A 27,970-nucleotide genomic window follows, 5' to 3' on the forward strand; every position below is an offset into this window, starting at 1 on the left:
TCACCTCTGCAACGCGAGATGCCACATCCGTTGAAGTTACTAAATTATTATTTTTTAAAATGTTTAAACAATTAGAATAATGCTAACTACTATTGGAGCCATTGAATTTGATTGGTTCAAGAAATGGCACCACTTTTCATCCCTACCTAACAATTAATTTTTATGGGAATATTTTTATTTTTAATTTTAAGGAGCGTCACTCTCGTGATAACTTTTATCTGAACAACATCTAATCAAATTTTAAATCAATCTAATTCGAATTAAATACTTAGTAAAATTTCATAAATTTATCTTAAAAATTATTAATCATTTTAATTGATAAAAATATAAATAAAATAAATTTAATTCTTTTAAAGAAAGTAATAATAAATAAATAATATTATCAGTGCATTAAAACTTAATTAAATAACTGTGACAAATAATTATTCCTACAAATTTTACCCTTCCTCAATCCTAACATTGACTGTGAATTTTTCCGGGGTGTCATTTTTCTGTGCTACGAGTTTGTGTTACCTACTGGATTATTCCAAATTATCAACATCATCAGGCGACCATCCAGATTGACACGTCTCTATACTTTAATTTTGGATAAACCACAACAACAAGGTAGAATCTACAAAATTTACACATTCCCTCCTAACCCGTAACCCTGTAAGGAATAACAAAACAAGAGGATTTTGAATAAAACGTTAAATATCAAGTTGATTGAACTAAATTATTCCTAACAAATTAGACTATTAGTTTTCAAGTTAAATATTCTTCCTTTTTTTCGTTATTTCATAGACTAATTTAATTAAATCAACTTGGTACGTAACAACTATATTTTTTATTTTTCTAAAATAATATAAATCATTGTTTTAATCATGCATCGCTTTTTATTTTTGCTTACTTTGCACATTATTATTTTTCTTTTCAAGTCAAATGTATTGTTCTTTTTATTTATTAAACATATTTTATGTTGATTGCACGGTAATTTATTCATCTTTCATTAGTCAGTGGTCAGTTGATCTCGCGACAACTACTTCCTTCTGATTATTAAAAAAATTATATAATAAAGAAAAAAAATATAGTCAAGTCCCCCAAGGTGCTTCCTAAGTGTTCCGTAGGATTTTTTATTTTTTTTTTTGTTGTTTGATTTGTTTTTTCATTTTGTTGTAAAATAAATGACTTTTTTTTTCGTTTTGTTTTATTTTCTAATGGTGTTTATTTCTGTTGTTTAATAAAAAAAAAATAAACGACCGAAAAATTTCAAAAAAATAACGTAAAGTCTACAGATGAAGCGTCATCGATTGAAACATTGCCGAAATCGATCTGTCAATATTTGAAATTGGGCCCTATCGAAAAATGGAAATATTAAATCTAATAAGGCCCAAAAATTGAAAATAAATATGATAATTGCTTTTGGGAAGAAAAAAAAACATAAATTTCATTTAACATCAACTAATTCGGTTCGGCGGTTCAAAAAATATCTTGCAAAAACAAATTCTGACACTACATTTTGTTTAATAAAAAAAAAAGTAAACGACCAAAAAACTTAAAAAAAATATCGTAGTGTCTACAGATGAAGCGTCGTCGATTGAATCATTGCCAGATCCGATCCGTCAATATTTGAAATTGGGCCCTGTAGAAAAATGGCACTATCACAACTGATAAGGGCCAAAAATTGAAAATAAATACGATGATTGCTTTTGGGAAAAAAAAAAACATAAATTTCATTCAACATCAACTAATTCGGTTCGGCGGTTCAAAAAATATCTTGCAAAAACAAATTCTGACACTACATTTTGTTTAATAAAAAAAAAAATAAACGACCAAAAAACTTCAAAAAAATATCGTAGAGTCTACAGATGAAGCGTCGTCGATTGAATCATTGCCGGATCCGATCCGTCAATATTTGAAATTGGGCCCTGTAGAAAAATGGCACTATCACAACTGATAAGGGCCAAAAATTGAAAATAAATACGATGATTGCTTTTGGGAAAAAAAATGGAACCTAATGGGCTTCATAGAAGCCAATTCGATTCATAACTTTTATTTTTATCGCGAAATAACAAAAAGTCACACGAAAAGTGAAAACATAAGTGTCCTACGGAACACTAAAAATGTATTCTATCGAAAGGAGTGAGAAGCTTGTTAACATTTTAAGTGCGGGTTATTCATCCGCAAATACTATTGAGAAAATTGATCGATGGATCAAATGGGGCAATGTAAATATAAAATTACAGAATAAATTTTTAAAAAATTTAGCTGATTCTGTAGGTTCAAAAATAAGAATAGCAACTACGTTAACTGAACGAAAAGTTACAAGTAAAAAGTTACAAGTCAAAAGAAAAAAAACTTTACACCATGGCGCGGGTATGAGCACTCATCATGAACCAATATTGTATGACAGAGTAAAACGGAGTAATTTGAATTATATTTTTAAAGGAAATATCAAAGCTGGAAGTGTGACAAATCTTTATCATATAAGAATTGAAGATTTTTTGAGAGATGCTCAAACTGTTGTCAGCAAAAAACTAAAAGCTTTTTTGAAAAAAAAAATTAATCTCAAGATCAATTCATGTTTACATTGTGAATATGAGGTTTTGAAAGACGACCAAGACGTTAGAGAAATTAAATCATTTAATACGAAAAATGCTGTTATTTTACCAACAACAAATCTCGATGACTGGTTCGATGAATATTTTTATGATCCTATATTGAAGAAAATAGAGGAATTTAATCTTGGTATTTCTGGTTGGAGCTTGAAAAAAATTCAAAGCATAATCTTCACTGTATACAAATATCAACCATTGCGTGGTGGTGCTTCCACGTTTGTTAAAATGCCTGATGACATCAGGAAAAAAAAGCAGTTTTGAATATAGAAAATAGAGATAATTTTTGTTTTTTGTGGTGTGTAACTGCAGCTTTGCATCCTGCACAAATACATACGAATCGTGTGGCATCATATCCACATTTTAGTACAATATTATCATATGATGGAATACCTTTTCCAATGAAGCTGCGAGACATACCAAAATTTGAAAAACTCAACAATTTGAAAATAAATATTTAAAAAAAAAAAAGTTACGAATAATAATGACAGTATTTTTGATGATGAATGTTTTTCGGCTGACGACGACGACGACGATGATGATGATGATGATGATGATGATGATGATGATGATGATGATGATGATGATGATGATGATGATGATGATGATGATGATGATGATGATGATGATGATGATGATGATGATGATGATGATGATGATTAATAATAATATTAATAATTATAAATAATAGTTATAATATATAAAAAAAAATGCAAAGTAAGCACATCTTTTGTTTGATTTAAAGTGCTGACGTTTTATATTGTTGATGTTCGAAGATTTAATGATACTGATCAAAGTTTTATTGTGAAAGAATTTGCAATAGCAAATTTAAATCAAGAAGATGATATCAAGTCGGTAGTATTCAAGTCATATGCCCATGAGTAAGTACATTATCATCTGCTTGCAAACTGACAAATAATTGGTTAACAAACAATCATCATGGACTGTTATGGAACTCAGGAGATGTTGATTATGCTGAACACGGAAAAATTATAAATGATAGCCTTGAGTCATCAATTTACGTATATGTAAAAGGTCATGAGAAAAAAAAATGGCTCAGCAATATTATAAAAGACGATAAAACTATTATCGATTTGATTGATATGGATTGTCCAGCGCATGGCAAACTACCAACTAAGGTATGTCAAAAAAACTATGTTCACCATCTGAGTTATCATCTCAATTTATGGACTCTCACTTGTGCATTGGATAATGTACAAAAACTGAGAGCATGGTTCCGAACTACCTGGGGATCAGTTTCATCATTGAAAAAATCGATTCAGCTATTTTGTCATCTTGAGAGTCCGGAAAAAATGGCAACAGAAGATATTGCAAATTTACCAGAGAGATATATTTTTCTGCTTACACCAAACTCAATTAATGCTGTATGGGACAAATCACCAGAAAAATTTGAAACAAAAAAAGATTTTCTTCAATATGAACGCTGCATTGAACATTATCATCATCAAGACGAAAAATTAGATGAATTTGACGGGCCATCACCCATGATAAAAGATTGTACATTATGTCAAAATAAAAATAAATAAAAAAAAAATTTTTAACATACATTGTTGGTTCATTTATTATAATAATAATTTTTGATTTTCAGTAAGGAGAAAATAATCTATACAACAATTTTTTTTTTTTCATGTACATTGTTTGATTTATTTAATTTTTTTTCTTTCTTTTACATATTTTTATTATAAATATAGGATTGGTAAGTTTACAGGCATATATTTAACGAGCTTGCGTACTGAACCACTAATTGGATTATATTCAACAATTCGATCATGAAAAATCAAACAATAAGCTGATGTTTGAGCTGGAAATTGTGTTGTTGATTCAAATTCGAGTCGAATATCTACTGGTCCAGATTTTAAAAATTCATTTTGCTTAGAACAATCTATGACAATAAGTGGAGCTTCTTCCAAAAATTTTTGTCTTGTAAATAATGGTTGTGGTGTTTCTGTGTAATAGTAGGATGCTTGGAAATATGCAAACATATCATATAATAATGAGAATTGATTATAGGCAAAATCATTATTTAAATTCCCATCCGGATATGATTGTGAATTTAAAAACAGCTTAACATCACGCAAGTTACAATGATCAAAAACACTTGAATTGTTTGTTACAGAGTTTTTTCGTCCTGTTTAGAAGCCTAAAATTATGTATCTCGGTTTTTCCAATTGTGTTGATGTTTTCACACTCTAATTTTGTTTTGTAGTTGCAGGTAATAGTGGATACTCGTACAATTCCCATGTACGAAAACTGATTGCTATGGATGGATACTTGGCAATGTAATTTAAAAGTTGAATTTTCTGTTTATCAGACACTTTGATATATGGAACAATCCATTCCACTTTTTGAAGTTTAATTTGTATTTTTTCGCCACTTTTTCTTTCCGCAGGTTGTTCTCGTAGACAGGCATTCACATCACTATTTGCTCTTATTAGGATGAGTTCATGTTTTGCATTGATAATTATTTTTTTATAATCTTCAGCAAATCCTAGCAGCAGGCTCAGTGGTATTGATATGTCAAAATAACCACTCGAATCGAATAATGATTCTTCATCAGACATTAACCATCCGGCATTCTCCAATAATGATTTTTGATTTGACTTAAGGAAATATATCCTTTCATAAGAGTCGTAAGACCAACATTTTTGCTCCTATCAATTTTAATTGCATTTATTTCATAGCGAATTTCTTCAAACATGTGTGCTATTGCCATTCGTACCAATGAAGTTGTTTTTGGCACAGATTTTCCGTCACTTGTAAGAAATTGTCCAGTAATATGTAGTGAACTTTTACTTGGTAGTACACATAAATCTTGATGTTGAATTCCAATCCGGATTTCATCGTTGTTATTGAATGTTGAAGAGCCATTAGGCTGATGAGCATGTAACTCACAATGGGCAATTGATTCGTCAAAAATGATCGGTTCTTGTATACTAAAAATTTCATCCATGGTATAATACAAAAAAAGCAACAAAATGACACTTTTATTCCCGTAGATGTTGTTGACGTGGACTGAGACCGAGACTCTTAAGAAACTGAATACTCTGATAGGTTATCGCTTTGCTTCCTTGCTTTTGACTGATTTTTTTTTGGCATAATGTCTCGCATTTATAGCTTTGCCCAATTATTCTATTATTATGTTTATTTTTTTTTCCTTTTTTTTAAAAAAAAACAATGCCCATATTTTTTTTTCCTATTTGACACTTTTAATGTGTAGTCGAATTGTAACTTCAACAAAACCAGATGAATCTAAATCAACAACAATAACACTTGGAGATGACACCTAGACCTGTCAAAACATATGTAAATAAAAAAAAAGTAACATTTGCTCCTAATATTCGTGACAAATTCACTGGAAGGGGAGTGGATGTGGCGGTGCCAACTGCCCAAACTGCAACTTCACCAGTTCCAAAGATGGCGACGACTGATCTAGGAAATTCTCATCTAGGAACATTAAGGCGTCCGCGCAAAGAGACTCTTGTCGCAAGAGATATATTTTAGTTGTAAACTAGACTACACTTGTAGCCTAACGTTTTATGTAATTCGAATCTCTTTATTCGATTACTTTTGATATTTTGATAATAAAGGAGCTACCTCATTATTATTCCTAAAATAATATATAGTCTAGAGTTGATTATTTACCTAGTAATAATCCCAACCCTATAAACTATAGTACATCATTCAAAAATTAAAAAACAATAAATTATTGTTTGGTAATTCAATGATTGAAATAAAAAATCATCATATTTATGTGAAAGATAAAATTTATCCGGCTACTCAATGTCTCTTGGAGTTATTATTTCAACAATCACCTAATGCATCTATTATTCGGAAAGTTGATCGAGAAATTTTTATTGAACTTATAAAATTAACAAATGCACATCGTAAAAATTTCAAACCTGATGGTGCATTTCTGACAAACAGGACACAAAAATATAAAAATTATGTATCACTGTTTGTCAAGTCTTTGAAAACAAAAGCTAGAGAGCAAAAAAGGTTCAGCACTTGTTTTACCAAAATACAAAACACTACAAAAAAATAAGAAAATAAATAATACAAATTATATATATTGGGATGATCCTAATGAGCTTGTCAATCGTCTTCAACTACTTGTAGCTTCAGAAAAAGCTGACAATAATAGTCACGCTAATGAAATTCTTTCAATTATTGAAGAATTAAGAGAAGCTGGTATTATTCGTTAATATATGTGTTCATTCAGTCTTTAATGTACAGTCATTAAAATGACATTGGAGTGGAATAATGTCTAGTGTTGATATATTCGGACGTCAATTATCAAATAAACGAAAATATTCTATCGGAGGAAAAATTGATGACGATGCAATAAGAGGACCACCTGGAGACGGTTTCAAATTTACAGAAGACCGAAATTATGACATTGCAGAAAAAAAATTATGTCACATTGCTGATGCTCAAGTCATGAATGATGCTGTCTCAAAAAAAAAGAAATACAGTATCCATTTTAAAAAACTATTTTTATACCTGAAACTCCACCATTTTGAATTTTTTGAATTTTTTTTTTTTTTTTTCTAGGTCCCTTTCTAAACCCTACAACTTTTACTTGAATCATTTTTTAATTTGAGCTATATTTTTCAAGAAAAATCCATTGTCCAATTGAAATGGGACAGTCTGTATATATCCATAAAATAAAAAGTATACATAAAATAGTAATAGAAGTGTTCGGCTGACTGGTTGTTCAATAAATAAATATTTATATAAAATTATATTCTGTGTTGAGTTTTTAAATTAGAATTTCATTTACATAGAACCTTAATATTATAACTAATCGATAAATTAAAAAATTTCTATCATAATTGTTAACGACTGAATGAACATAATAGTTCACTTGAGAGGAGAGCGAAAAAGACAACTAGTCAAATATATATTAATGCAACGAGAGATCTTTCAATTACAATTTATTAGAATTACTAAAGAAGTTTCACTTCCCTGTGCGTACAATAACACACACCTTTTTTTTTATTATAAGAATAATATTCAGCATTATTTTTCGGTAAGAAAACAGTATATTTATTATTTATTTCGACTGATAGTCTTGCACCAGACTTTTTTCCACAGTAACTTTGAATTTTTGTCACAGCATAGTAAACATCTTTTGTCAAATCTTTCAATAATTTACAATTTTTTGAAAGTCGCTTAGTCTTGGTGTTTATCAGTTTTATATTATAACTTATGAAAATAATAATTAATTCTTAAATAATTAATAATAATTAATTTTCCATAAGTATACGACCGATAAATAACCGACCGATATATAACCGATAAATAGCCGTTTTTTTCATAATTGAACTCCATATTCAACCACTTTGCGCATTCGTAGAAATTTTTTCGTATTTTTCCCGTAATCCTGAGGAAATTTACTATAAGAAACCGACAAAAAAACATGTTGTCTCGGATATCGGAATTTTGCCTTTTCAGTAAAGGACGATAAAAGCTATTTGTGGCTACAACCAATACAAATTAGTTTACATCATCTTTAAAGAAGTAAGAGCCTTCTAAAATTGAGTGATTTTCTAAACGTAATTATAAATGCAACTGGTCTTTCAGATTAAGAAGAAGATGGTGAAGATATTGTACTTATAAGTTATAAGTAACATAAAACGTATAGTATTTGGTGTGGTATGGTATTTAATACCGTATTGATACCGTATGATACCGCGGCCCTGAAATGATACTGATACCCGGTATTTTCCATATTTCCATGCAAAATACCGTATCAGTTTTTACGATACCGAAGTGCACCTCTATAGTTGCAAAATACGGTATTGATACCGTTATCAATACCGCGATACAGTGCTGGCGTCAGTCGGCCATCTTTTATTTTCGTGTAAACAAAAAAAAAAAAAAAACAGACGCTGGTGAGAAACAGAAGTAAAAATTACATATTTACATTGCAAAAGGTACATTAAAAACATAAATATTGTCGCTGTATTTATTGTTAAGAGTTTAGAAAATTGTAAAAATAATATTTTTTTGTCGATTTTAGATCAGATTTCAGAAAAGTCCTAAAAAATTGTGCTGGTGCTGGAATAAAATCCAAAGTTTTTGTGTTTGTCAGTTAGCATGGTTAGTCTAATTTAGCATTTTTTAATTATTTTTTTTTAGAAAAATTTATCTCTGCCTACAATATTTGATTGACAAATTAAACAATAATTTTTTATTTTATATTATAGGTACAAAAATTGCAATAAAGTGTTGAAAGAAAAATATGTTGTGCATTTGATGTCACTTGTTATTAGTATAAGTGTTGGATATATTGCCCGTTAAGGGATTTATACCTAGTAATGATTTTAGCGTAATTAATTTAAATAATCAACACAATAATAATTTTTGTTTGTTATCGTTTAATTTTGATAATTGTCATTTAAATTATTATTAAAATTTTATATTATTATTTAATTTATTTATTAAATTAGCGTAAATTTATTTCATTAACTTGTGAATTTATTTAAGTTGATTTTTTTGTAAGAGCAAGTGACAAGAGAGAGTTCCGTAGGCTACAGGATTGCGAATGCAACTAAAACGGAAAAAGGTCCAGGACGCTATCCAGCTTCTAGGCCTTAGTATATGAAAATTCTGGAAAATTCTGGAAAATTCTAGAAGGCCAAACGACGCTTGTATAACCAAGCGTCGCTTGGACCCGACAAAATTTCCACAATGTTTTTTACATTTATTTTATTTTATTCCTCGAAAGATAGGGTGGTGTTCGAGGTCAGCGGCCTAATCCTCTTTGTCCTCAAACTGCAACATTTTTCCAATGGCAAACGTTGTCAGTCTGAGGTATTAGTCGGCATTGACTCGTGCCGTCAAAGGATTAGACACGCTAGCTCAATGGTGTCGTATATTTTATTTTTCATTTCAATTTACATTTCATTTTATTTTCTCAAAAATGAATTTTACTTTTTCTCTCTCTCTTTCTTTACCTACTTTCCCGACGGAACAATAAGGTTAGTTTGGCTGTGCATTTTAATTTATAATAATAATTAAATGTATGATTTCTATGTTTTAATTAAATATATATATATTTTTTTTAGTTTATACATTGAGTTTATAACTTTTTAATATTGCTGAAGCAATACGTAACTGAACAACTTTTTAATATTGCTAAGATTGAGTTAATATGACAAAACTACGAGATATTGTGAAAAAGCATTTTATTCAAGTGACTAAAACAGGCAAATGTGATGCATATACATGTAAATACTGTAAACTACAATATGCTTTTAATGTAAGTCAAACGGAAGATCATTTAACAAAATCCTGTTGCAAATGTCCAAGTAAAGTTGCTGAAAGCTTGGAACCATTTAAGGTTGAATGTAAATCGCATCGGTGGACGAAGTTTGGGCCCGAGAGGGTGCGCACCTACATATGGTTATAAAAAATATTTTCAGTGCCCCTCTGTCTGAAATATATTCACTATACTGGCAGGTTCTTGGTAGGATGTGTGTATGCCGTCTATCTGGATAGACTCACACATACTACCATAGCCAAAAAACATAATGATTCTTTTACAATTGAGGACTTAAATTATTCACCAAGACCTTCATTATCAGAAAATAATGAATTGAATTCAAATAGAAAAAGATCACTTTCACATGAAGGTGAACCTCAAACAAAACGACCAAAAATTCCAATCAACAATATTAAAAATTTCATGGACTCAATAAGCCAAGCAAATCAAGAGCACTTACAAACAATGATGGCTAAAGCTATCTATGCATCTGGTATGCCTCTGTCATTTTCTGAAAATTCTCTTTGGAAGGAATTTTTCAAGATAATTCGTCCATCTTTTGCTCTACCTACTCGTGAAAAATTATCTGATGAACTGCTCGATAAAGTATATACAGATATTCGTGATAAAGTGGAACAAAAAATCAGGGAAGCTCCTGGTATTAGACTTCAATGTGATGGATGGACAAATGTTAATAATGAGGGTGTAATTAATTTTGTTGCAACAACTCCTTCACCAGTATTCATCAAGTCTGTTGCTACATCTTCAAATAGTCATGATAATGTATATATGTTTCAAGAGATAGAAAAAGTGATTAATTTAGTAGAAAGATTTAGATTAGGATTGACAAAATGCATCAGTAATGCTAAAATCAGGAAATGATATATCAAGAAAATTCAAATGGAGTTCAAGTTATGGATGCATTGCTCATATCTTTAATTTGCTAATTAAAGATTTTGGAGGTTTAAAATCAGTTGAAACTTTATTAAATTCAGCTAAAAGTATTATTAAAGAAGTAAAAAATAATCAAGTATTAATTAATACTTTTCGAGAAATTCAAAATTCTGATCCAAGCAAAGTAACAACAAGTTTAAAGCTGCCTCCAAACACAAGATTTAGATAAATTCATTTGTGCTTAGAGAGTTTATTACTTAACAAGCACAATTTAAGAGCACTAGCTGTTTCGAAAAAAGGTGAAAAGTATATGCAAGTTTCAACAAAAAAAATCATTGTTGAACAGCCAGAAGTCTTTTGGTTTAAAGTAACTTCTGTTATTGAAATAATGAAGCCTGTAAATGATTGGTTTGATAAACTTGAAGGTGACAAACCAATTTTAAGTTTAATTCCTGAATGTCTTATTGAAATCGAAAATCATCTCGAGAAGCATGTTAAAAATCCGCCAATTCACGTACTAAGGGAACTTGAAATTGATAAAAGTTTTGAAAAACGCAAGGAAATGGCATTGCGTCTAGTACATTTAGCAGCCAATCTGTTGGATCTATCATTAAGAGGTCAAAATTTAACACAAAATGAAACTAAATTAGCCATGGACTATCTCCATAGCGTAGCTATTCATTTTGACATAAATCTTGAAATTTTCACCACAGAATTGAATGAATATTTATTGAAAAATTCATTTTGGTCCAAAGAATACGTGATACAGAGAAGTGAAATCTGGGCACCATTTGAATGGTGGATGTCATTGTCCAAGATGTGTACACTAAGCAAAGTAGCAAGTGCAATATTCACTCTGAACAGTACCACAGCTCCTACAGAAAGAAACTTTTAGCACACATTCTTGGATACACTCTCTCAAACGAAATCGTTTGAGAGTTGATAGAGCTAGTAAAATTACATATATTGCACACAACATAAAACTGATGAGAACACAAGAAAAAAGAATGTTTAACACTCGTAAAAATCGTTGTGATATCAATGATGATTCCAGTAGCAGTGATGGAAGTAATTCTAATGTTGAAAACTTGGACATACTCAACGATCACTTGAGTGACCTTAGTGATGACTAGTCAAAGTAATTCATATCAAAGAAGAAAAAATTAGCGTGTTGCAAGTACGCGCGGGGGAAGTAAAACTTCTTTCAGAGTAGTTTCATGTCACGCTGAATATTAATAATAATAATAATAATAATAATAATATTAATACTGACAATTATATTCAAATATAAATATTATTAGTTAATAATAATTATTAGTATTTATATTTCGAATATTATTATTATAAATTTTATTATTTATATCGTCACATTAATGGAAGAAGGGTGTAAGTGCCATTTTTAGGAATTTTTTTTGTTCTAAAAGAAAAAGGGCGTGAGTGCGAATTTATGAATTTTCGGGCTTTGCATCTAATTTTAAGGCTTAAAGAAAAAAAAAAGTGCGTATGTTCAGGGACTTACGCCTTTTTTCCATTCTCAAAATCATTTTTAATAAATTGATAATAAATTATGTATATTTATCAGTAAACAATCAATAATTCAAAAATCCTGCCATTAAATAAATTTCAAATAAAATTGAAAATATGCCCTTCATCTTTTATCAAAAATTATTTAATAACTGGAAAAAAGGCGTAAATCCTTGGACATTTATCAAAGGTTGTTACGCCCATTTTCCCCTTTTTTTTAAGTATTAAAATTAGATGAAAAACCCGAAAATTTATAAATTTGCACTTACACCCTTTTTCTTTTAAAATTGACGTTTTTGGCACTTACGCCCTTCATTCTTTAATGTGACGATATAATTGATACCATCGATATTATTACTAATATTATATTGATATTATTGTTAATCATAATATTATTGGAGTTATTATTATTTATAATAAGATTATTCATTGTTTACGCAAGAGACCGCTATATTGGTATAGCAGCACCTGCCGGTCAACTTTATTTTTGACGTCACGCCAACGCTTGGATACACCACGTGCAGGCGCGACTTTGCTTGCTGGATTCGTGCATTTTCGGATGGATCCGAGAATACTCGGTTACTTCTCTGACTATCTACGCCAACTGGACTACGAGTCACATCGCATCGTACTTCGATAGACTAAGCGTCTAATTTATATTCACTGTATTTAACACCTGGTGCATACAACACCAAGTGGTTTTGAGGTTAACTTTTTGAGAGTTTCCAAAAGGTATGACACCTTTTGCAAGGAGTTTAATTTATACATTATTTAGTTTTACAATAAACCGTTATTTTATCTGTTAATTAAAACACCTTGTGTTTTATCATTTATTCCTTTTACAATCCACTTCCTCGCGTCAATATTTGGTCCTTCGAGCAAAAGAGTGAGTTATACTTTAAAATCAGTGGTCGTTAATTAATTAATTCATGAGTAGATACATTTAATTATTTAATCGGGAAATACAGTTCTTTGTGTTAGCTTTGCGAGTGTTAAAAAAAACCGGTTGAGCGCCATGAGGCTGGAAAAAAAAAAAATTTTTTTTATTTTTTTGGGGTTCACGCACGGAATTCGGGGTCCACGCAGGGACTACGGGGTTCACGCACGGGCCGCGTGGTAAAGGGAAAAATTTTTTTTTTTCTCTCACATCACTGAGTGATGCAACAATGCTTGATAATTATTGCTTAAAAAAAAGCAATAATTATTTTACCGGGTGGTCAAGCATTGTCGAGTTGATCGAAAGATCATAATTTTTCTTTTTACAAACCACGCGGTAAATTAATTGCGTTTACTTTTCTGGTTATGTCAGACCGCATGGTCATAAGAGTTGTGCGCATATTTGAGTACACGCTAGTATTACTCAAAGGGCACAAAGAGTCATTATTATCTTTTAAGTTGTTTAAAAAATAGTAATAAAATTATGGGGATATTTTTGTAAAAAAATATATATTGTAACCAGAAATTTACGAGTTTGCTCAAGGTTGAAAAAGTGACAGGTGTTCATTTTTCAATATGTCTTGGCTCCTATGTTCCTAATCCAATGTCCAGTATTTATTCCATGTTATATACACTTGAATTCAAATATGGACATGTGATTTCACTGTCGTGAATTAAAATATTGTTTATAAACATTTTCTAATTGTTTTTCAATATATTTAAAGGAAATGGCAGAAGGAGAGGGTACATCCGGTGCTTCAGGTGGTTCAAGTGGATCCACTGAGGATGTTAAATCGCCGGAGTACAAGATAGCCATGACTGCAGAGCAATTACAAGCCGCTCATGACATGGACGTCATTAAGTTGTATCTCAATGAGTCATATGTCACACAACAATCGCTTTCTGATCGCCTCACCAGAATTTACAATTGGGTTGTGACTGGTAAAAAAGTCTTTACTATCAGTCAGTTGTAGGTTCGTGACGAGGAAGCCAAGAGGGTTTTCCACCAACACACAGATACTGACAGACTCATGCGGTCCCAGTTGGCTCGCTTGCCAAATGATAGAGCAAAATTAGAGCTTGACAATAGATCATATTGGAAGAACAACAAGTCAGTCATGGTTGAGGAAGGTTACTATGACACCTCGGCCATGATCAAAGAGTTACTCAACACACTTGTTGTTCCAATGCCGTCTTTGTAGGCAACTCAAATGAGCTGCCACCATTGGATGTACCAACCTTCAATGGTGATTTCACCAAATGGCTAGAATTTGAAAGTCTGTTTGAACAGGTAGTTATTTTAAAACCTGGAATTTCAGACATTTCCAAATTCCGCCATTTGCAAATGGCATTGGATGAGAGAACACAAGAGAAAATCGGTGGCATTGCCGTCACTGGTGATAATTTTGCTGTGGCCTGGGGCCAATTGAAAAGAGATTTTGGCAATAACCAAAGGTTGGTCAATGCTGAGCTCAGCAACTTACTGGGTATTGAGAAGATGAAATCAGCCACCGCTCACGAGTTATCTCGTATGTTGGCCAGGGTTGAGCATTCTCGTGCAGCATTAGAGAAACTGGGCAGGCCAGTTGAGCACTGGGATGACATCATTGTATATCGTGTATCACGAATGATAAACATCTCTTTGGCGTCCTCGTGGGAAAAAAAGATTGCCAATACAACTGAGCCTCCAACCTGGGCAGAGTTTAAAGAATTTTCAAATTCAAAAGAGAGGTCTATGGAGACGGTAGAGCAGGTGGAACAAATGGATGACTCTGTTCCATCACCAAATACAGTCAGGGTACATGCTGGTACTCTAGCAACTACAGCTAATAATCAGCTGTGTGAGCTCTGCCAAAGTAAAGAGCACAACTTGGTGAGGTGCCCACAGTTCATTTCAATGTCAGCATTGAAGCGAGATGAGTTCGTTAAGACAAAGCGACCAAGACTCATCTGCTTCAACTGCCTTGGGTCACATGCTGTCATTAAATGTAAGGCTAAGGCGTTTTGCAGAAGATGTCCAGGCCAAAAGCACCACACTATGTTGTGCTACAAGAGTAGGTCGACTAGACCATCAAATTCATCATCAACATCATCACAAGCAACAACATTCACAGCCACAAAGTCACCACCACAACCAAAGGCACCAGAGACAAAGGCAAATTAATTTTTTGTTTTTATATAAAAAACTTTTGTGTGTTTTTTTACTCTGTTGCTAGGTATGGCTGCGTTGTTGTGCAGAGAGTTTTGGATGTTGAAAAATGACCTCGGATATCCATCACGTGATCTCAAAGCCTTAATTTGAGATCACCTTTGTACATATTTCTTTTTATATCTTTTTTATGAATACATATCATGGCAACTGTTAGTTTGGTTATTAATTGAAAGTGTTAAGAGTTATTTATTTAAAAATTCCTTCTATTTAAATTCCTTTCATCTCCTTTCTGATTAATAATAATATTGAATTACTTGTATCATACTAGACGTGGTATGACATGGTTGTTTGCTATATATATACATGTGCATGTGTCAGACTGTTAAAAAGGCACCATGTACATGTATACTTGTATACTTATTGAGCACATACGAGTACAAAGCTGCATTAATATCGAGCTGGAATCAGAATCTTTAGGCGTTTTATCTTGCCTATTATTGTCATCAGCTGTCTATGAGATTGTTTCATTTTATTTTCTATTCTTGAATATGTACAAAGGCACAGGTGTGGTACTCAATGGCCAAGAGTACCAATTAGAGTTGTAGTATTTTGGTTACGTGGTAACACATACTACAACATGATGAGAAATTAAATTTAAGTTAATTCATTAGTGGGATTAGTATATTAAGGAGCTAAATTTTACTAATATGTTTTAACAGGTGGAGAATCATCCACAAGTCCTGGTAGAGACAGCTAACCCTCGACCACCAGTACTGCTGACAACAGCCATTACGGATTCACTTGATCGCTGGGGTAGGGTTGTCACTGCTCGAGCATTGCTGGATCAAGGATCCGAGATTTCACTGGTGTCGGAGGCTCTGGCAAATAGACTAGGACTTAGTCGAACGTCATCTAGTGAAGGCATTGGTAATGCCAAAACTAACAGGGTTATTACCATCAGTTGCGATTCCCAAGCAATTGCGAGACAGCTGGGCCCACATAAAACATCTTCAGCTTGCTGATCCTGAGTTTTATGTACCAGCTCCAATTGATGCTATCTTTGGTGCTGATGTATACAGCACAGTACTAAAAGATGGTGTCAAAAAAGGACCAGAGGGTCAACCAACCGCTCAGAGCACAGAGCTCGGTTGGGTTTTATCTGGTAATACCCTGAATTTGGAAAATAATACCTCTCTCTGTACAGCATCAAAAAATTATCATCAAGGAGTTTCCTGTCAGAGAGAGAAAGAGTTGTACAAACTTGTCAAAAGATTTTGGCTGCAAGAAGAGCAGTTTGACACTACAGAGTCATCAGGATTTTCTGATGACATCTGTATGAGTTATTTCATATCAAATTTATTCAAATTACGAGAGAGATACTCATGGTCGTTTTGTGGGAAGGTATCAATTTAAAAAACCTGTAGACACTTTTGGTAACTCGTTTGAGTTAGCATTGAGAATGCTTCATAACCAAGAGAAGAGAATGGTCAAAAATCCAACTCTTCAACAGGCATATTGTGAATTCATGACTGAGTATGAATCACAGGGTCACATGGTAAAAGCATCACCTGTTGAAGACCATTCTAAGTGTTATTATTTACCACATCACAGTGTCATAAAAGAGTCGAGTACATCAACAAAATTGAGAGTTGTATTCAATGGTTCACAAAAAACAAATACAGGGGAATCATTGAATGACAACTTATACGAGGGTCCAAAGTTATTAAATTCTCTGGTATCAGTCCTGACACAGTGGAGAAAGTCACGTTTTGTCTTTTCTTGTGATATCAGGCAAATGTTCAGGCAGATCTTAATACATCCTGAGGATCGAAAATATCAGAGAATACTTTGAAGAGATACACTCGACTCACCAGTTCAAGAGTATGAGCTTACCACGGTAACTTATGGTACCAAGCCAGCCCCATTCCTGGCTTTGGCTACATTGAGACAGCTTGAACTGGAAGAGGGAGATAAGTTTCCACTTGTAAAGTCGGCAATATCACAAGGATCATATATGGATGATATATATGTTGGTGCTGACAATTTACAAGAAGGAATTGACAAGGCTGTACAAATTCAAAAGATGCTTTACTCTGGTGGTTTTGAATTGCGAAAATGGATAAGCAATTCAAAGGAGTTACTATGTAATATCCCAAAGGATTTCCACGAGAAATCAACCAACCATTTGAGTGAAGATCATGAGATTTTCAGGACACTTGGGCTTAACTGGGATACGACGTCTGACTGTTTTAGTTACATTCCTATAACATTCAAGGAGCCTAAAACAGTTACTAAAAGAGTCGTGTTAGCTCAAGTGGCTCAAATTTTTGACCCACTTGGCTGGATTTCCCCAGTAGTTGTAAAGGTTAAATTATACATGCAGTCATTGTGGAAAATCAAACTTGATTGGGATGAGCAAATTCCTGAGAATTTATTGGGTCCATGGAGAGATTTTATCTCACAACTGAGTCATTTGTCACAGATAAAAATACCACGGTGGTTGAATATCACACCAACAGTCACTTCAATGGAGATTCATGGATTTGGTGATGCATCTGATGCAGCAATTGGTGCTGTGGTTTACTTGGTGACTATTGATTCTCTTGGTGTTGCTAAGAGTACTATAATGGCATCCAAGTCGAAACTTGCACCTATCAAATCAGACTCCAACAGCTCCAATAAGTAAAGTTTCAACACCAAGATTGGAGTTGTCAGCAGCAGTACTGTTGGTTAAATTAGTGAGAGATATTCAACAGAGTTTGGATTGTCAGTCAGCAAGCATACACTTGTGGACTGACTCATCCATTACATATTATTGGATAACTGGTGACGTTAATCGTTGGAAGACATTTTGTTGGATATATTGCCCGTTAAGGGATTTATATCTGGTATTTAATTTAGGATATATATTTAAATAATCAACACAATAATTTTTTGTCTTTGTTTTCGTTTAATTTCGATTATCATCATTTAAAATTGTTATTTATAATTTATATTATTATTTAAATTGGTTATCAAATTAGTTTAAATTTATTTATTAACTTGAATTTATTTAAGTGATTTTTTGTAAGAAAGAAGAGTGACAAGAGAGTTCCGTAGGCTACGGGATTGCAAATGCAACTGATGCTAGAAAAAGGTCCAGGACGCTAACCAGCTTCTGGGCCTTAGTAAGGAAAATTCTAGAAGGCCAAACGACGCTTGTATAACCAAGCGTCGCTTGGACCCGACAAAACTTCCAAAATGTTATTACATGCATTCTATGGTGTTCCTCGAAAGACTGGGTGGTCTTCGAGATCAGCGGCCTAATCCTCATTGTCCTCAAACTGCAATATTTTTCTAATGGCAAACGTTGTCAGTTTGAGGTTAATCGGCATCGGCTCGTGCCGTCAGAGGATTAGACACGCTAGCTCCATGTGTTGGATGTTTTATTTTTTATTTTATTTTACATTTTCAACTTATTTTTTCTCAAGTAAATTTTATCTTTTTCTTGCTCTCTCTCTTCTCACATACCTCTCTTTCCGACGGAACACATTTGCCTATAATAGAGTGGTATTTATACAAAATACATTGACACAGGCAACCTGGCATCACATACCAGGTGAAGATAATCCAGCTGATGTAGTATCACGTGGTACATCGTCATCACAATTATAGATCTTTTGTGGTGGCAGGGTCAGCTTGTTATTAAAATCAAAATGAGTGGCCTGTGTTAAACAATCAAGAGATTGACATGACTCAAGTTGAAGAGAAACCTTTGGTTTGCAATGCAATGTCAACCATAAGTGAGAGTTATTTAGATAATTTCTCGTCACTGAAAAAAGCTGTAACTGCGGCAGCATGGTTGAGAAGATTTTACGAGAGTTTTACAGCAAGATATATTGTGGATAGGTCAAGCTGGATTACGTCTGAAAAACGTAAAATTGCATTGCTGGGTTTAATAATTAATAATCAACGATTATACTTTCATGAGGTGATTAAACGATTATCAAAGAGTGAAGCACTTTCAAGGTCAAGTCCTTTGTTTATTCCTTTTACAATCCACTTCCTCGCGTCAATATTCATATATGTATAACCATAGAATAAATAAAATAATAATTTCAAAAATATCATCGATAATAATAATATCAATATAATATTAGTAATAATAACAATAATATTATCGATTTATAATAATATCAGTGAAATTAATAATGATCATTCAAAAAAAATTGGACCAATACGTATGGGGTCAAAAAAAATTAAAGCAATACGTATGTGGTCAAAAAAAATTGAAGCAATACGTATAGGGTCAAAAAAAATTAAAGCAATACGTATGGGGCTGAAAAAAAGTAAAGCAATACGTATGGGGTCAAAAAAAATAAAGCAATACGTATGGGGCTGAAAAAAATTCAAGCAATACGTATGGGGCTGAAAAAAATAAAAGCAATACGTATGGGGCTGAAAAAAAGTAAAGCAATACGTATGGGGTCAAAAAAAATTAAAGCAATACGTATGGGGCTAAAAAAAATTAAAGCAATACGTATGGGGCTAAAAAAAATTGAAGCAATACGTATGGGGCTAAAAAAAATTAAAGCAATACGTATGGGGTCAAAAAAAATTGAAGCAACACGTGTGGAACTAAAAAAAATTCAAGCAATACGTATGGGGTCAAAAAAAATTCAAGCAATACGTATGGGGCTGAAAAAAATTCAAGCAATACGTATGGGGCTAAAAAAAATAAAAGCAATACGTATGGGGCTGAAAAAAATTCAAGCAATACGTATGGGGCTGAAAAAAATTCAAGCAATACGTATAGGGCTGGAAAAAATTCAAGCAATACGTATGGGGTTAAAAAAAATTTAAGCAATACGTATGGGGTCAAAAAAAATTAAAGCAATACGTATGGGGCTAAAAAAAATTGAAGCAATACGTATGGGTCAAAAAAAATTAAAGCAATACGTATGGGGCTAAAAAAAATTGAAGCAATACGTATGGGGCTAAAAAAAATTAAAGCAATACGTATGGGGTCAAAAAAAATTAAAGCAATACGTATGGGGCTGAAAAAAAGCAATACGTATGGGGTCAAAAAATTCAAAAAGCAATAATACGTGGGGCTGAAAAAAATTCAAGCAATACGTATGGGGCTAAAAAGAATAAAAGCAATACGTATGGGGCTGAAAAAAATTCAAGCAATACGTATGGGGCTGAAAAAAATTCAAGCAATACGTATAGGGCTGGAAAAAATTCAAGCAATACGTATGGGGTTAAAAAAAATTGAAGCAATACGTATGGGGTTGAAAAAAATTCAAGCAATACGTATGCGGCTAAAAAATTAATATACGTATGGGGTCAAAAAATTCAAGAAACACGTATGGGGCTGAAAAAAAAGTAAAAAGCAATACGTATGGGGCCAAAAAAAATTGAAGCAATACGTATGGGGCTAAAAATAAAAAAAGCAATACGTATGGAAATTTCAAAAAAAATTAAAGCAATACGTATGGGGTCAAAATTAGAAGCAATACGTATGGGGTCAAAAAAAAATAAAGCAATACGTATGGGGCTAAAAAATTTAAAAACAATACGTATGGGGTCAAAAAAATTGAAACAATACGTATGGGGTTAAAAAATTAATACAATACGTATGGGGTCAAAAAAATTAAAACAATACGTATGGGGTCAAAAAAAAAAACAATACGTATGGGGTAAAAAATAAAAGCAATACGTATGGGGCTAAAAAATTTAAAGCAATACGTATGGGGTCAAAAAATTAAAAACATACGTATGGGGTCAAAAATTGGAAGCAATACGTATGGGGTCAAAAAATTTAATACGTATGGGGTCAAAAAATTGAAGCAATACGTATGGGGTGAAGCAATACGTATGGGGCTGAAAAAAATTTAGCAATACGTATGGGGCTGAAAAAAATTTAAGCAATACGTATGGGGCTGAAAAAAATTTAAGCAATACGTATGGGGCTGAAAAAAATTTAGCAATACGTATGGGGCTGAAAAAAAATTAAAGCAATACGTATGGGGCTGAAAAAAAATTAAAGCAATACGTATGGGGCTGACGAAAATTAAAGTAATATATATGAGGCTTACAAAATAATCATTTCTGATTGTTTTCTAAGTAAATCAACATTCTTAAAATTCAGTGACCAAAAAACCTAGGCTCCCAGAGACTTCTTATTCACCCCTGCCTGTATTTAGCTATCATCAGTAGTTGAATTCACGAGGTAATAGGGTTTTCTTTGAATTCTTTCAATTTATTTAAATATTAACGACTTGAACAACTTATCTGTATTATTATTTTTACTATTTTTTTGACTATAATTTTCGGTTAAAAAAAAACTCACGAAAAAACCGCGTGAAGCGCGGGTATGCCCCAGTTATATAAATTATAAAACATTTTTCAATGTTGTTAAATATAAATTAAACATGATAAGTAAAAGATTAGAAACAGAAGAACGTGATTCAATAAGTCGTGCTAGTTTTAAATGCACTGAATGTTTTGAAACATTTACTGATCTTGAAGCTGATCAATTATTTGATCCAATGACTGGTAAATTTAGATGTACATCTTGTAATTCAGTTGTTACTTTAAAAATAAATTCTCAGGATTTGAAAATTTTAAATTGAAACTATTCATAAGTAAGTACTAAAAATGTGTTTATTTTTTTTTTTTAGTCTCTTTTTTTTCTTTTTTTTTAAACTTGAATTTACAGTTTTTATTTAAAGTCTAACTGTGATTTGAAGTCAAGTCATAATAATATTATAAAAGATATAACAATGATATTGATATTATTAAAATTATAACATCAATATGCGTATTGTGAAACCGTTTGGTATTTGTGGTGATTAAATTTCAAGATAAACTGGTTTACTTGACTTTGTGTAAATGTTGCAAATACCAGTTATCAAAATAGTAGATACTATTAAAAAATCAAAAAAATATTATTATTATATAAATTGTATTTTTAATCAGTTTAATAAAATAGGTAAAAAATTTATTATTTCATTTGAAAAATTATTTGTAAAATTTAGTTGTGGTTGCTAGTCGGAAATGAGAATGGAGTTAGTAAATATAATCTTATTTATTTATTTATTTATTTATTTATATTCATTCGTTAGATTTTTTTTTTTTTAATACCGTATTGATACCGTATTTTGCAACTAAGAAGATGCATTTGGTATTGATACCGTATCGGTATCATAAATTTTTTTGATACCGTATTTATACATAGCAGAGGCCAATTAGGTATTGATACCGAAAATACGGTATCAATACGGTATCAAATACGGTATTGATACCGAAAAAAAAAATACCGGTATTTTTGCATCTCTAGGTATAATAGTAGATAAACCTCGATGTAAGAATATCCCTAAACCAATGTTGTTGCAGAGCGTGTCAATCTCGATAGTCGCCTGGTTGGTGGTAATCGCTAAGAAATATCCAATCGGTTGAAAATCGTATCACAGAGAAACAACACCCCTGAGAAATTTCACAATCAATTATTTTTATGGGATGAGGAAGGTTAAAATAATAACCGAAATATTAATTTATCACCAGGACTGATTTATATTTAGAATTCACTGATATGAATTTTTTTCTATTTATTCTTAGAATGTTAAATTGATTTTATTTATTTCTATATAATTAATATTTGATTTGTTGAAAAAATGATTCTACTTAATTTATGATATGAATAGAACAAAAGTTGTCGCAAGAGTAAAGTTCCTCAAAAATTAAAATTATAATTCCCATGGAATCAAATATCAAATGAAGGGAGGATCTAAAAAGGGAACATCTCTTTACCAATAATAGATACTGTTTCCCATGATAGTCAGCGTTTATGATTTTTGCTTGGAAACTAGTGGTAATAAGTGTTAAATTCAACGGACGTATATTATCGACTGGCTGAAGTAAAAATGCAACTACGGCTTGGGGAAAAATAAAAAATCAGGTTAAAATGCAAAAATAATATGAAAAAGTAAAAATAATGATAAAAAAAATATCAATGATGCTAAAAGTAAAAAATAATTATTAAAAATTAATGGAAAAAATTTATGTGCTACTCGATATTATAATACGATCCTTGAGTTTAACAATCATTATTTATTTATTAATTTATTCAAATATTAAAATATCAATATGTCACATTCATTCATTTTATTATACTTCAACTTGGATTTGAGACTTGATAAGAAATTTGAAGTATGATTATCATTACTTTCATTGATTCTCGTTATGTTCAATTTCTTCGATGGTGGGGGTTTTGTAAAATCGAACATATTGTTGTCAGAACCTTTTATTCTTGGAGTACGTGTGTTTGTCGAATGAGACACTACCCTTCCAATATTTGCTTGTGGATAAATCTGGATTTTTGTGAATATTGTACGAGAACCCGTTGCTATAATATATCTCCAAGTTGAGACATTTGCACCACAGTTATTTGGCCCAGCGCACTGGTGAAAGATGTCTTGACACTCCAAAATATCTCGTTCATGTTAATTTATTCGCTTTTGATAGCTGTAAAGAGAATTGACGAATTCCATCATCCATTCTATTAGACGTCGAGGTACATCTCCATGCATGGAATCTGAGTAGGGAATTGCAATGTTGTATCTTTTAAAATAAATTGTTATCAGATCATATTTAAAAGTCAATTTGTGTATGAATGTTAAAAAATAATAGGTGAAAGAATAATTTATTCAATATTAATGAAAAGATAAATTTAGTCTATCTACAACTGGCTCCCAACTAGAAAAACGACGAGTGAGAAAAGTGCAATATTGTATATAAATTAATAATTGTATAAGTACATAATTAAAAAGAGATTACAAATTGTAAAAATTTAGTCGTAAAGACTTTACAAAAGGCTCAAATTACGAGAGTGAGAAGAGAAAGATTTTATATAAAAGAGATGAATGTATAAATACATTATCAAAAGAAAAAATAAAATTGTTAAAAAGATCATATATAAATTGAAAGAAAATCAAAAATAAATTCTGTTAGTAAATATATTAAACTAAAATAATAATAAAGTTGGATACACGTGGCAACCAAGTGTTGAACATGCCTTATTTATTTCGTCAGAAATAATCAAAATAATAATAAAATCTTGCACATGAGTCAAAAATAAAATAAAAATGAAAATAATAATAGCAGGGTTGGTGATAACGTGGTTGTGATTGAAAAGGCTGAGGTTCATGATCAGAGTACAATAAATCGAAAAAGAGATATTATTGAAGAATCAAGAGAGATAATAGTAAAAACAATGAACATAAATCATGGTAAAGTTGTCTGCAACAGATATTCGTGTCACTGTAAAATATTTGGTGGTTTTGACTTGGGTAGTCAATTAAAAAATTGTAACCATGAATTGTATTGGCTATTGTCATTTGCCTCATGTCAACGACCAGGTGGCATATTGATGATGATATTAATTCAGCAGGCTGCACTGCTATATATTCTATTCAATATTCTGGAAGTTAAATTTAATGGCTTCAAGATGGATGCTACTATTGTAATATGCTGGGAATATTTAAGGAGTAGCATGAATTCATCTACATGTTGTAAATCAACAAATAAAATGTGTATTGTTTCTGGAAATGCCACGATACAAGACAAGACGAGAATTGTCTCGATTTACCAAAAAAATATTTCTTCCCGTCTCGATTTTTTCTCGTAAAAATAGTATATCGTGAGTATACCCTAGAGTAAAGTAGGGATTTATTAAACGCTATGAGTGAGGCGCGAGGCGGAGTGGAAACATGAGACTTTGAGATTTTCTTTGATGAAATTTATTATGATGTTTGTGTGTTCTAGCCACTTGACAGAGCTTTTTTCATTTTTAATCCCCTAATAAAAAGTTGGCAGTGATAATTCTAGCATGCATGCCTTTTGCTGCATTGTTCAAATTTTTTGTTGAAATTAAGAAAAAAAATTCTGTTACATAGAAATTTTGGTCTAGGAAATAAAAATATTTAAAAGAAGTAAACAACAGTTTGGTTAAAACAAAATATAAATCTCGATTCAAGTATTAGAAACATAGAATAAAGTGAAAAAAGATTTATTTTATACCAATCATATCCTCCTGTTAAAACAATTGAAGAAATTAAATTATATTTTTTTTTTTTATTAAATCAATTTAATTGTCTCGAAATAAATCAAAAGTATCTAAATTTTAGACACTTTCGTCTTCCTTCGTAACGAGTTTGGTTTAAATAATTACAAAAATGTCTAATATCTAGACACGGTCGATTTGCTTTGTAACAGATTTTGTTACTTGAAAAGCAAAAATGTCTAAATTCTAGACACTCTTACGTCTTGCTTTGTAACACGTTTGGTTTACACGGTACTTCAACTTGGACTTGAGACTTAATAAGAAATTTGAGGTATGATTATTAGACCTGTCTAGAGAAAAAAAAATTTTTTTTTGTGCCCTCCTGAGGTCTAAATTTGTTCTTTATGATGACACAAAAGAAAAAATAAAAAATGTTTTTCAGGATTTTTTTGAGCCTGCTCATCGGGTTTTGTATTTCCCATTTGATTAGCACGCGCGTATGGCTGTGAATCTTTGACTTCGCATAACTCAGTCAGTTTAATCCTAGAGTTGATAATAGTCTCATTTTTTGCTCATGAAAATACCTTTAAATTATCACTGTACGTTTTTGTATTGTTAATAGTTTTGTTTCAAGAAAATCTCAAAAATCATGACTTTTCAGGTATATGGAATTTAACTTGTAAACGTATTTTATTATTATTATTTAGTAGGATAAGTATTATTATTTGAAAGTATAAAATTGTATTTTCATAAGCTACAAAATTCTTTCTACGATTAAAATTGACTAAGATAAGGTCAAAAGATATACAGCCACCTGGCCCATGTCTCATAAAACAAACATCAGATACAAAAGAAAAAATTCTTTTTTTTTGGACAGGTCTAATGATTATCATTACTTTCATCGATTCTTGTCAGAACCTTTTATTCTTGGAGTACGTGTGTTCGTCAAATGAGACACTACCCTTGCAATATTTGCTCGTGGATAAATCTGGATTTTTGTAAACATTGTTCGAAAAGCCGTTGCTATAATATATCCCCAAGTTGAGACATTTGCTTCACAGTTATTCGGCCCAGCGCACTGGTAAAAGATGTCTTGACACTCGAAAATATCTCGTTCATTTTAATTTATTCGCTTTTGACAGCTCTAAAGAGAATATTGATTGACGAATTCCATCATCCCTTTTATTAGACGTCGAGGTACATCTCCATGCATGGAATCTAAGTAGGGAATTGCAATGTTGTATCTTTTAAAATAAATTGTTATCAGATAATATTTAAAAGTCAATTTGTGGGTCAATGTTAAAAAATAATAAGTAAAAGACTAATTTATTCAATATTCATAAAAAGATAAATTTAGTCTATCTACAACTGGCTAACAACTAGAGGCTTGACCACGAGTGAAAAAAGTTCAATATTGTATATAAATTGATAATTGTATAAGTACATAATTAAAAAGAGATTACAAATTGTAAAAATTTAGTCGTGAAGACTTTACAGTTGACTCACAACTGAAGGCTCAAATTACGAGAGTAAGAAGAGAAAGATTTTATATAAAATAGATGACTGTATAAATACATCATTAAAAGAAAAAATAAAATTGTTAAAAAAGGAATCATATAAATTGAAAGAAAATCAAAAATAAATTCTGTTAATAAATATATTAAACTAAAATAATAATAAAGTTGGAACACGTGGCAACCAAGTGTTGAACATGCCATACTTATTTCGTCAAAAATAATCAAAATAATAATAAAATCTTGTACATGCGTCAAAAATAAAATAAAAATGAAAATAATAATAGCAGGGTTGGTAATAACGTGGTCAGCATATGGGCCAACAATGATTGAAAAGGCTGGGGTTCATGATCAGAGTACAATAAATCAAAAAAGAGATATTATTGAAGAATCAAGAGAGATAAAAATTGAAACAATGAACATAGAAATATTTATGAAAGCAACAATTGAATTCGTAGCAAGAGTTAAATTTATTTCAGCTACTGTAGAAAGACTGGAGGTGATTCAGAAAATATTTTAATATGCCAGTGTGTGGTTGTGTGAATCAAATTTCGATATATTGAAATTCATGCTATGCAATATGAATTGCAATTCATACGATGGAGAATATTATGTAATGCATTGTCATCAGACGGTTAATGAGCTGATAAAAAATATACAAGATTATGAAGAAAAAGAAAAAATTGTGAATAAGATAAATAAGCAGAAAAGAGGTAATACCTCAAAAGATGCTAATTATATTGGAAAAATAATTTGTGATCAATAAAATAGAGCAATTGTTGTGAATAAAAAAAAAAATTTTGTGAGCCATCTAGACTCGCGGGTTTATCATGTGTAAACATCTTCGGCGTGTTTCTACGAAAAATTCCTACGAATGCGCAAAGTAGTTATAAAAGGAGTTGAAATATGGAAAAAAACGGCTATTTATCGGTTATATGTCGTATAGTGATTGAAATAACGATAAATTCTCAAATTTAATAATGGTAATCAATAGAGATCGTAGGGAAGAAGAAGAAAATGTTT

At 31.5% G+C, this 27,970-nt stretch overlaps 1 protein-coding gene across 1 annotated transcript; it reads left to right on the forward strand.

The window, feature by feature from the left end:
* The first annotated feature begins 16,871 nt into the window (after nt 1-16,871).
* LOC122855396 lies at nt 16,872-18,074 on the forward strand. The gene is made up of 2 exons (XM_044156754.1): nt 16,872-17,179; nt 17,243-18,074. The coding sequence occupies exons 1-2, from the start codon at nt 16,872-16,874 to the stop codon at nt 18,072-18,074; spliced, it is 1,140 nt and encodes a 379-aa protein (XP_044012689.1).
* The last annotated feature ends 9,896 nt before the right edge of the window (nt 18,075-27,970 follow it).

This window comes from Aphidius gifuensis, linkage group LG1 (genome assembly GCF_014905175.1).
Source record: "Aphidius gifuensis isolate YNYX2018 linkage group LG1, ASM1490517v1, whole genome shotgun sequence".
Classification (NCBI taxonomy): Eukaryota; Metazoa; Arthropoda; class Insecta; order Hymenoptera; family Braconidae; genus Aphidius; species Aphidius gifuensis.

What these genes read in the sequence shown, in the direction of transcription:
- LOC122855396 (XM_044156754.1), top strand. Translation starts at nt 16,872, where the DNA reads ATGGTCAAAAATCCAACTCTTCAACAGGCATATTGTGAATTCATGACT. An exon ending in GTCTTTTCTTGTGATATCAG is followed by an intron (nt 17,180 to 17,242) that starts GCAAATGTTCAG and finishes AATACTTTGAAG; the next exon opens with AGATACACTCGACTCACCAG.